This window comes from Populus alba, chromosome 18 (assembly GCF_005239225.2).
Source record: "Populus alba chromosome 18, ASM523922v2, whole genome shotgun sequence".
In the NCBI taxonomy this organism is placed as follows: domain Eukaryota; kingdom Viridiplantae; phylum Streptophyta; class Magnoliopsida; order Malpighiales; family Salicaceae; genus Populus; species Populus alba.
This window is the reverse complement of record NC_133301.1, coordinates 14,045,765-14,057,230: the sequence shown is the minus strand read 5'-3', so window position 1 is coordinate 14,057,230 and position 11,466 is coordinate 14,045,765. Positions and strand designations below refer to the sequence as shown.

The 11,466-nt window shown below is 35.7% G+C and overlaps 1 protein-coding gene across 4 annotated transcripts; it reads right to left on the bottom strand.

Annotated features, from left to right (window-relative positions):
• Positions 1-1,098: 1,098 nt before the first annotated feature.
• LOC118052097 (topless-related protein 4) lies at positions 1,099-10,519 on the bottom strand. 4 transcript variants are annotated; one of them, XM_073406432.1, is made up of 26 exons: positions 10,334-10,519; positions 10,056-10,145; positions 9,742-9,921; positions 9,358-9,471; positions 9,105-9,263; positions 8,822-8,999; positions 8,626-8,728; positions 7,992-8,107; positions 7,376-7,541; positions 7,135-7,244; positions 6,965-7,034; positions 6,786-6,859; positions 6,519-6,614; positions 6,347-6,442; positions 5,752-5,879; positions 5,405-5,639; positions 4,879-5,043; positions 4,660-4,752; positions 4,389-4,535; positions 3,741-3,851; positions 3,412-3,591; positions 2,900-3,028; positions 2,716-2,811; positions 2,239-2,427; positions 1,839-2,005; positions 1,099-1,720 (listed from the first exon to the last, which is right to left on the bottom strand). In XM_073406432.1, the coding sequence occupies exons 2-26, from the start codon at positions 10,133-10,135 to the stop codon at positions 1,522-1,524; spliced, it is 3,381 nt and encodes a 1,126-aa protein (XP_073262533.1). In that variant the 5' UTR covers positions 10,136-10,145; positions 10,334-10,519; the 3' UTR covers positions 1,099-1,521. The 4 variants fall into 4 exon arrangements, with proteins under 4 accessions (XP_073262533.1, XP_034918819.1, XP_034918820.1 ...); XM_035062928.2 differs by having other exon boundaries at positions 10,056-10,179; positions 10,334-10,518; XM_035062929.2 differs by having other exon boundaries at positions 7,992-8,104; positions 10,056-10,179; positions 10,334-10,518.
• Positions 10,520-11,466: the final 947 nt, after the last annotated feature.

Below are 11,466 nucleotides of genomic sequence, written 5' to 3'. Positions count from 1 at the left end.
TTAAAATAAAGAGAGAGAAACACAATCCATCTTGTTCAAAAAATGTAGCGGATCTCAACTCTTCAAGGAGCATATAAAAGGGTATTTTATTATTCTAATACAGCTTTATAAAAAAAATTAAAAATAAAACAGGTTAAAAAAATATTAGAAAAATGATATAGTTTAAACACAACTACTTACAAAAATCAATCGAAAAATTTATAAAATCCAATAATAAAAAATTAAAATTCAATATCCATTAACTAAAAAATAACAGAAATAAGATGAAGAAGTGAGAATGGAAAAAAAAAAAAAAAAAACCTCTGAATTTCACACATAATAAATGTTGGAATTAAAAAGCAGTAAGACTCCATTGAGTAATGAAAACTCGGGATGAAAAAGAAAAAGATGAAAAAGGATAACTTCCATAAATAAATTAAAGGTATTGTTTAATTTTTTTTTTTTTTTAAATGAGTTAGGTTTAAAATTTGTAGCATCAGTAAAATCAAAAACTGAGTTTCCAAGGATAAAAAAATAATAAAAATAAATGTGTTTTCAAACAAGAAAATGGTGCCAAGGATTTAGTGTAACAATTAACATTAATCATACCATTCAGTTTGGGTTTTTGGTGTCAAATCATGCTCGCACTAACCATTAGATTATGTTAAAACCCTCCTGACATATTGGTATACCTGACATTAAAACTTGAGGTCAATTGAAGTTCGTAGGGTTGTCCGAAATTATCAGGGCCAGTTTAAACTTGGAATAAATCAGGCTAACCACTAGATGGCTTGGAAACAGGTTATAAATTTTCTCGTCTCGGCCCATATCAGGCACCGTCGGTATCATCAGTGCAGAGCCATCGTCAGCCATTCCTTGATGGATCATCAAGTAGAAGAACTCGAGAGCAACCTCTCATTGAAAGTATCAAAACACATCAAAGAAAGGGTACATCACTGAGAAGGATGGCCCATGTCAAGGCAAAGAATCTCAACTCTTAATTGAATCAAAATCAACTATGCAAAGGGATCAGAGAATAGGAGATGCAGAAAAAAAGAGACTGCTAATAAAAAGGAATAAAACGAGAGGGTCAAAAGCCACTAGCAGAGGGGGGAAAAATGAAAAAAATTAGATGGCTATCTTTGAAAATAGATAAAAATGAACACAGACAAAACAACCAGCTCAAGAGTTTCTTCCTAAATCACCTTTAAAATTCTATAGTCAGACCTTCACCTTCAGTTTTTCCTCCTCCTTTCTTTGTTTTTGCATTTGACTCTCCTAGAATGTACAACCATAAACCCATGCTTCTCCAATCATTTCTAATGAGGGAGAACGGAGAACATCATGCCTTCGGAAGCAAAATGATTAAATTGGCACTTAAAAAACGAGCTCTCTCTATCAGGATGCACGTATCCTAAACCTATATTATAGTACCTAATTTATGCAGCTTCACTTCGAAAATCACAATGTGGTAGGCCCAGGGTGCGGGGTTGCATACAAGGCATGCACAATAAAGGTCCTGGTTGAAAGCCATGCACCCGACTACCTTTGAGCTTGTTCATAACCAGCAGCACCAGAAGCTGTACTAGGGCCAGCACCATTTTCAACAGGAGGCGAGGTCCCCCATTTTCCTTCCGACTCCAATGGTTCAAGCACATGAATTCCACCGTCTGTTAGTCCCAGTGCGAATTGATCAGGCTCAGAGGGATGTGCAGCAATGACAAGAGGATACACTCTCAAGCTGTTAAAATTACATCATCAGGCAGATAAAAACAAGCAAAATTGTTTGAATGGTTAGTCTTCTAAACAAAGAAGAGAATAAAAAAGATGAAAAAAAAGAAAAAGAAGAAGCAAGTAACCTTGGATTGGGAGGTAAATAAGCAGTAGAATTTATTCTGCATCTCAATCTTAGTGTTGAAGCAGTGAGAACACCCACACTTCCATCTTCAAAACTAACATATATAGATTGGCTATCACAGGAATACGTAGCATGCGTGATCGGACCACTTGCTTCACGAGGGAACCACTGCATGAATAGGATACAATTTTGTAGAAAGAATGTCAGAAGCTTTGATGACAAAATCCCCAAACTAAAAATATTGATAAATATTTGTGAGACTATTTCACTATATGCATAGTGTCCAGTGATCAATATCCATGGGACGCATTTCCCCACATCACAACAGAAATGAGAGACCTATCTCAATGAAATAACAAATGAAGAGGGCAACTGAAATATTTCCAGACACTATGCCAAACCTGCTTGAGGCATTCCAATTTTGGTGCTTCAAATATAGCTATCTGTGTTTCATGAACTGCAAGCAAATGTATCTGGTCAAGGTGAAATTGAACACGAGTATCTGCAAGAGAAGAAGCGACTCGTCCAGTTGGAATTTGCAAGAATTTACTAGCTTGTTTCTCCCATGCATCGGTGCTCCAAACACACAACTGTAGGGGGAAAACATGTACAGAACTGAGTAATTCCAACACCAAACACTTGATGATCAGACTATTGGATGCACAAGGATGTAAAAGATGGCAAATCTATTATCTAGGAAGCCACATAACAAAAGAAGTTTCTAGATATAGCTCAAATCAAAGTCTCTAAAATGGTCTCAAACAGAAAACACAGGACTTTCCTTGCAAGCCTTTCCAAAATCCGTTACCTTATATCAGCGGGCTTGGTTGCTTATTCTATGGTAACACAGACAGACTTGCATTACCAATAATTCATACCTGTGAGTCAGCTCCGGAAGACACCAGGACATTTAGAGAGTGTGAGAAGGCAAGTCCTGTAATTCTTTTCTGATGACCTTTTAACTTTGTTTTAACCTGTGATATGGAATAATTCAAATTGTTGATACTCCTGCTTTTCTACTTCCAATAGAAGGTTCAACATTTTGAGGAGTCTGAGCAATACCTCATCAACCCTGACGTTATAAATTTGTATAGAAGAGTCCTCCATGCCAATAGCAATGATGTTGTTGTCTTGAGGGTGAAATGCTAAAAATGTTGCAGCTGGTGGTGGAGCCATGAATGTTGTCATTGTCTGTAATCAAGAAAAATGGACTATAAATATAACTAGGGCAGATCAAAAGTACAGCAAAACTAGAATTTAATGCATTGAGAATAACTCTCCACTGAAAGACCACTCAGATCCATCTGCAAACTGGTAATTTACACCATGGAAATATAAATAGCCATAACTTCTTCAGGCATACATCCTTCAAACATTTTGGTTTTTCAAAAAGAAAAGTCGATATTATGTTGCTCAAAAGAAAAGCAAAGTTAAGGGTACAAATCTACTGCAACTATAATGGCTAAAACACACATCATAGACTGTTCCTTGACAAGGTCCTGGTATCACACAAAAAATTCAATCAAGCACAGAGAATTGAACTTGAACAGAAAAAATCATGATAGAACATTTACCTTAAATGTCATCATATTGAAAAGAGAAATCTTCCCTCCTGAAGCTGACATAACATAAGAATCATTCTTTGAAAGTGCAAAGCACGGAACAGCATCTTCAGGATTTGTGTCACTGATATCATTAGTCATCAAAATTCCGCTAGAAGGCTGCCATAATTGAGGTGGTACACTAGCAGTGGCCTAGAACAGGTAAAACCTTTGTTAAAGGCAAGGTTATTGAAATCAACGGAACAAAATAGACATGCTACCTTCCAACATGTAAATTAAGTAGCTTCAAAGCACATGCCTTCCCACATCACAAAAAAAAAAAGTCGACACAATAAAAATACCTTCCCAGTCAAGTTTCGATCATTTCTCTGCCACTTCCAAAGCTTGTGCACTGCATTAGATGCTAGTGCCAATATGGCAACTCCTGAATTTGTAAAAATTAATCTAGACACCTGAAACAATTGTCACCAAACCCATAGTTACAACTACTAATTGTTAGCTTCAAGAACATCACATACAAAACAATCTCAAATGCATAAAAATTCAGCTGCAAAAGAGCGACTATTAAACAATGAAAGTTAAAAATTTGACCAACAGACATATCCTCAGGCCTAGACCATAGCTTCTAGTCTTTGCCACCAAAACTATAAGTATTCAAATGCCAAAACATGGGCATTCTGCATAAAACGATGTAATTATCTCATTGCATTTAATGTCTTCCATAATCCAGTGGTAAGAACTAGCATGTCAACTTATTGTGGCCAGCCACAGTGCCACACAAAATAGTCACATAAATAGATTGATAAATAAATAGATCAGAAGGGAGGGAAAAGAACGGTAAAGGAGAAAAAAGCGTGGAGGAAATTACAATTGTACTAAAGTTTCAGCGGTATTATTCAGGAGTACAATCATTTTCCTCGCATCAAGATCATATGAATAAATAGCATAATAACAACCTTCTAATAACATTTTCAAGAAGTAGAGCATACCCTCATGGCAGTCAAGCTATCAGGGAGCCTCAGGGAGCGACACTGTGATGGTTCATTTATTTCTGTTAATTTCCAGATCCTAGATTTTTCAATTGATTCGTCTTGAATTTTAGGCTTCACGTCAACTAAACTTCGATTGTCGCTATTCTGTAGAAACTCAAAACAGAAGGAAAATGTCAAATCGTTGAATGTGTAACTAGATCCTTTTGCACTGAGATGCACACATGGCAGTATGTAAATGAGATTACTCTGGCTGGAGGACAACACCTACCATTCCAACCATGGGTGCTGCAGGAGCAGCTTGATTATCGATGCTAGTTCCAACTGTTGCATTTGCAGGCGGAAAAGTGCCTATTGCAGGGGCCTGATACAAATCATACATTAAGATAGTTGCATGCAATGTGAAATTGTCAGATATTTTACTTTCTAATTGCATAACTCTAGTAACACAATGATGCTAAAACGAATTTTCATGCCTATCAAATTTTACCTTCGCAGCAGCAGCAGAAGCAGCTCTAGAAGCATCAAATGTACGACTCTCCACTGTCCGGAGCAGCCTGATCCCATCTGAATTTGCTAGAATTTTGATGCTATTGTCATTTGTTGAGACTGCTAATAGCGTTCCTTCCTTGTTAAATCTAATGCAAGGAGAAGCCTGCAATCATGACAAGAGAGTTGTTAAACGTGAACACTCTAGTTAAAGATTTTAGAACTGTTTATTTCAGGTAGAAAATTCAGAATTTAATTATGTTTACTTGTCTCCTTCCCTCTAGTGGAACTATTGTCAAGTTTCCCTGTTCCTATTGGATTTTGGTTTTGTCTATCTCATATTTGCCTATATTGCCACATGCGCACACATATATAGCACCTTAGTTGGTCTTATACAACTCAAAATAAACAGAGTTTTCAGAAATGGGTTCTCTTGGGCTTTTAAGTTTGTTTCATTTACCAATTGATCGTACATCAAAAGGCCTTAATCAGACAAATTTAACAATAAAGGACTATCAGAACTTTACCGGCAATCCACCCTCTGCATCAATAGTTGTCAACAGGTTGTTGTTATCCATGTCCCAAAACTTGATCATGAAATCATCCCCAGCCGCCAAGAATCGATTTTTAGTGGTATCAAACTTCACAACACCCCCAGAACGTTTTGCAAGACCATTATAGGTACGTTTCACAGCTCCTTCACTTTCATTCCACTCCACCAAGTGTGATTCTCCTTCTTTGTTTGTCCCACATGAGAATAACCTGCAAGTTGTCCATAAAAATTATACGAATATCTCAGTCGAGAGAAAACAGAATAAGACATGTCAATCTCCCATCACCAGCAGAAAACACAAAATCAACGAAGTATACAAACCTAGTTCCATCAGCACTGTATGCCATTGTGGTAGAAGAATGCCCTGGTGCATTATAGTCGACTCTTGAACCCGCATTATCATACAACCATGCCTTTATCTTTCCATCAGTAGCGGTTGAAAAGATGAACTGGGAGAAGGTAAGAAAGAAATAAAATTAAAGAAGAAAAGGGATAGATACCTAGAAAATTGAAGAGTGACTCCTCTCTCCCTCTCTTAATACTCCTTAACCTCACTTTACTCTCTACTATAATTTTACTTCTTGTATCCAATCTCCTCTTTTCTTTCTCCAACCTCCCCTTTCATTGTTCTTTTGTTTTTGTTTCAAACAGTTTCCGTATGCAGAAGTTCCCAAAATATTTCATTTTTCTGTCTCTGTTTTTATGCATCCGGCATTTAAAAAAAAAGATTGCTAACATCTGTCTTGGATTTTACAATTTGATTCAGATCTCAATTCATAAAATGAGGATTTAGACTAGCAATGAATCTCCATATATTTGCTTACGAACACACAGCTAATTATGTTTTAGCATTTATCAAACAGATATGAGTAAAAACTGGAGGACGAGAGGGCTCAATTATCATCCCATATTTTACCTGAATATTTTCCTTGTGATGTGGGCACACAGAATATACAGGTGCATCATGACCTGAAAAATTAAACAGTCGAGTCCCCACAATTGCATCCCAGACCTGCAGAATCTTGAACTCTTAAAAAGCACCATTGCTAGCATGTAGATGCATTGAATAGAGATATAAGAAAACAAACCCTGATGGTCCTGTCATCGCCACAAGTGACTACAACAAGTTGTTTGTTTGGGTAAGCAAAGGCAAGATCATTTACATTCCCATTATGAGCATCCATCTAAAACACAAGGAAAAATCCACATGAATTTCAGTATGTATAAACAAAATTGCAACAAAATAAATACTACAGGAGTTTTTTTAAGAAAAAAATCCATGTACTGAAGATGGATGGTATTAGCTAGAGATGTAAAGACACCAAGTTTCAAAGATATCAATTATTGGCACAAACCTCAAGGTGATTTCTTATGTCATCACCTCCATGGTAGGAGTATACGTGCATAATGTGCTTTGAGTATGCAACACCTGGAAAAAAAGAAAAATGGTAATGTATTGGAAAATCCTAATTTTCATTAAGGAAAATGTTTCTTTTTAGGCAGAACAGGCAAGAAAGATAGCATTTTAACACACCAAATAAAGTTCCATCAGGACTCCACGCCACACGGTTAACCGATGCTGTATAATCATTGGACAGAGATGCCTACACAATAATTAGCTGGTTAGCCTTAACCTGATAATATACCAGAAAGTATCATGATTAATTCACATTCCATTAAGCTTGTTAAAAAATAAAAGTGTACCTGCAGAGCTCTTGAGCGTGCATTAAGATCCCAAACCTTGAAATTCTTCCAAGCAATCCTTTCTCTGCTGCCCAACTCCCATACCATGACTTCACCCATGTTTGTTCCAACTGAAACAGTGAAACAACAAATGATACAATCTCTGAAAACCAGGTGAATTTCTCAATGGTATGTGCGCACACAATCACACACCAGTAAAGCTGGGAAGAGTTTATTCTTTATAAACATTGAGGGTGCTTACCAAGAAGTAGAATTTGTTGGACTGGATGAAAATCCATACTCTTGACAGCAGAACCTTGATTTAAAGCCATGACAGGATTCTTGGGCAAGTCATCAGACGAGTAGGAGTTTTGCCCATGGTTCTGGCTCGTATAAGCAATAGGCATAATGTTTATTGGCAGATTGACCTGATAAAATATCAAGTAAAGAAGAATCAACAATTTAAAATTTTTCATTCGGCCAAAATCCTAGACTCTAAAATGAGGACCTTGATCCCATAAAATTTATTGGAGTGTACAAATGCACAAACAACATACACATGGATGACACATCCCAAGCCCTAATTAGCATAAATCCCCGACTTAAAAAAGAAGCTTCCCCTCCAGGGATTAAAAGTGAAATGACAGTCATGCACACACCCAGTCCACCTCCAAGCTCAAATATCCAAACAGTTCCAATCTAATCAGCATCATCCAAAACCATCAAGACCTATAATGTCACATAACACCCACCTTGGCATCTCAAAAATCATGCTAAAACATATTTGCAAATTCATAATAGCAAAAGGCATCAACAATCATAACAAGGCAAAAACGCAGCATAGGAATGTAAAGGGATGGACAAATTTCAGTCCATACCTCATCCGATAGTCCAAATGGTCTTGGCCTCTTCAACACATGTTCAGAGTCTGCTGTTTGATAGTCAATAGCTGAGTTATTGGTAGGGGGGGTCCTGGGATGCTTTAAGATAGCTGCTGCAGTGAAGATTTAAAGAAGAAAGAAGCAAATTAGCACTCAAGAAACCGTAGAAATTAAATGGAAAAGTACAATGAATCAGAGATTGAACACCACTCAAATTCTCTGATACAAAATATTAAATCATGATCATTTTAACAACATAGTATCAATAGTTAAGATCCTAATAGAATATTTGAATATATATATATATATGGGTAAATCTTGTCATTCAAAATAAACAATAAGATCTCTCAGCATTCTCCTTCACTGAGGTAATGATTAGATGAATGCTACTAACCATCGAGTAAAGAATATGACCTTTGAGCAGTACCAAGCTGATTCACCCATAGTAATGCATTTCCTCGTTCAAATAAGTGCACATTCCTACTATCATTCGATTTATTATTATAGCTAGAACTTCCTTCTTGAGTTTGTACATGATGTTTTTGAATAGATTCCAAAAATGTTTATCAAAGACTGTAAGAACATTAAAACCGATCAAAAGCTGCTGATTCAGATGTCTTATGTAGCCTACCTGTGTTATTGGGAGCCAAACCTAGGGGCCCAGCAGAAGCAGATGGATTCGCCATCCATCCTGCAAGAGAAGATGGAAGAGCAGCAGGCGCGGGCTGAAATGGCTGCAAGCATCCAATAAAGAGGCAGATAAGTTAATAATTCAAAATCAGCATGCTATAGAAACAAGGGTATCTCCTTTCTAATTTGTCACTTACACCATGACCGGTTATTGAAGGAAACCCCCCTGACTTGGGCACACCACCCATTAAGGAATTGGTGACAGGGGATGGGGCCCGCGCACCATTTGGTTGCCCACAACTGTGGTCAACAAATAAAGTCTTTATGTCAGGATTAGACCTTGGACTCTTACAAAGCTGATGTTGCCAATTTAAACTGCAATTCAATTGGGAGGAGGTGAGAGACAAAAAACAACTTCAATCCAGAGCGACAACTTAAAAGAGTATAAGCACGGAGGCAAGGCAAGAAATTCTTGACGACCTCTGATTAATTAGAGTCCGCAATCTTGAGTTTTTCAAAGTAGGAAACTGAAGCTTGTCACGGAAAAGAGGGTTAGCCTCTATCAACTTTTTGAGTTCACCGAGCATTATACCCCTAGCAGACTTGGTGTCTCCATATTTGGATAGCTGTTCATTATCTCTGCAAATCAAAGTAAACAAACACAGGATATCTAAATATCATCAATACAAAAATAAGGCACAAATAAGACTAAACATTTAAAAAAAAAAAGTACCTAAAGTTTTCCAACGTCAGTAACTGCGTAATTTCTTTAAACAGCTCTTCATTAAATGCCGCAAACACTTTCAAGTCCTTCACTAAAATTTCAACTGCCTTCGCACGATCTCGCCTACATTTTTCCATTCAAGCAAAAATTAACCAACACATCAAGTTAAAAAACCGTTGCGCAGGCTCCATCTATGTAAACCAGACCAATCAAATTAACCGCTACAGTGGTCCACACAACTACAGTTGGTTTATCTAGCGGGCCCAAAAAAACTAGTCCATCCTAGGTAACAATTACTTGTATCAAAATCCAAAACCCCAGTAAGGAAATGTATTAAAAAACAGAATCCATAATAATTAACTATACAGAAAAGGCAATCAATCAAGCACATACTTGTCCAAAGCTTCAAGGTACTTTTGCTTCCGAATCTCAAAGAAAATCTTCATCGAATATCTATTATCATCCACTTTCGTAAACCCTGACAAATACTTCTCCACTTCATCCCACTCTCCATTTGTCACCATTTCTTCAAAGTACCTCATGTTAAAGTAAAACCCTGACTCTTGCTCCAATCTCCATGCATAAAAAATATATATAAAAAAATATTAACACCCCAAATTCTCACCAAATCCAAATCACAAAAATAACCACGAAAAAAATTAACAAATAAAAAATCAACAAAATAAAAAAAGTATAAAATTACGTACCTGTGAACAGTTTCTTTAAATTTCTCTTCCTCGAGAAACTGAAGTATGAGAAACACAAGCTCTCTACTAAGCGAAGACATTTTAATAGTTCTTCCAGAAAAAAAAATAAAAAAAGCTATTTAATCTGCAGAAACCAAAAAAATAAAATTAACTAACTCATAAAGAGATCTAAAACCTCGCAATAATTAAAAACTACATAAATATTCAGCAATCAAACATTAAAATAAAAAAATGCGTAAATTTCCAAAATTCAAAGGGAAACAAAGGAACTTCTGTACCTGATTCCAGATCGGAGAAGAATTTATCTCGGAAGAGAGAAGACGGACGGAGTCGTTTCAGAGCTCCCTTGGAAATTCTTTCGCTTGAGAGAGAAAACGGACGATGTCGTTTCAGAGCTTTCTTGGATTTTCTCTCTGTAGTTGAAGTTGAATTTTGTGGTTTCTCTCTCTATGAACTCTACTAGTATTTATAGAGAGAGAAAGGGTTAGGGATTTGAGAGGAAGGTATCAGACAAATTAAATACCCGTGAGAGGAGATGATACGGGATAATTTGAGTGATAAGTCATTGGATAAGCAACTAGCTTATAAGAGTGATAGGTAAGTCTGCCTTTCTGGTTTTATAAGTGCAGTGTCTTATCGGGCGTTATTAATACGCCGAATTTGGACTTATTTACTCCTGATTTTGCGGGGATTGCTATGTATAACCACTATCTACTATTAATTCTCTTCATTTTCGTTTATACGAACATGTCAAACTCAAGAATAGAGTCGTGAACTCCACTGGACTAATAGCAAAATTATTATTTATTTAATTATTTAATAATAAAATATAAAATCATAAAATTAAATATCAATTCAAAGTCATAATCATAAAAAAAATTTAGATTATGATAACCTTATAAAAAATAAAATGAAACAAATTATGAGATTTCATTCCTAATTAGCCTAGTATCAAAGGATAAAATTATATAAAAAAATTAATTTATCAAACTTGCGAATATATTTATGTACTTTCTAAAATTTAATAACATGTTTTTTTTATTAAAAAAACTACATGTTAGAAAACAAAAAATTATAAAATTAAATTCAATTGAAAAAAAGTTAAATTAAAGATACCCTACCAAACCTACGTACGAATCAGAACAACCTGAGTCATCCTTCAAAACTTGCAAATTGGGTCATTAACTCTGCAAAGTTTAATAATTTAGTTTTTTAAAATTATTTTTTATTTAACTAAATTGAAAAAAAAAATAGAACATATCATGATGCCATGATATTTTTTCGATACCAACTCAACACTGAGATATTTTTCCAGTACTATTATAATTATATAAAAAATAAATTAAAATAAAATATCAACTCTAAATCCCGATGAACATATAATGTAAGGATTGGATTAAAAATTTAAAAA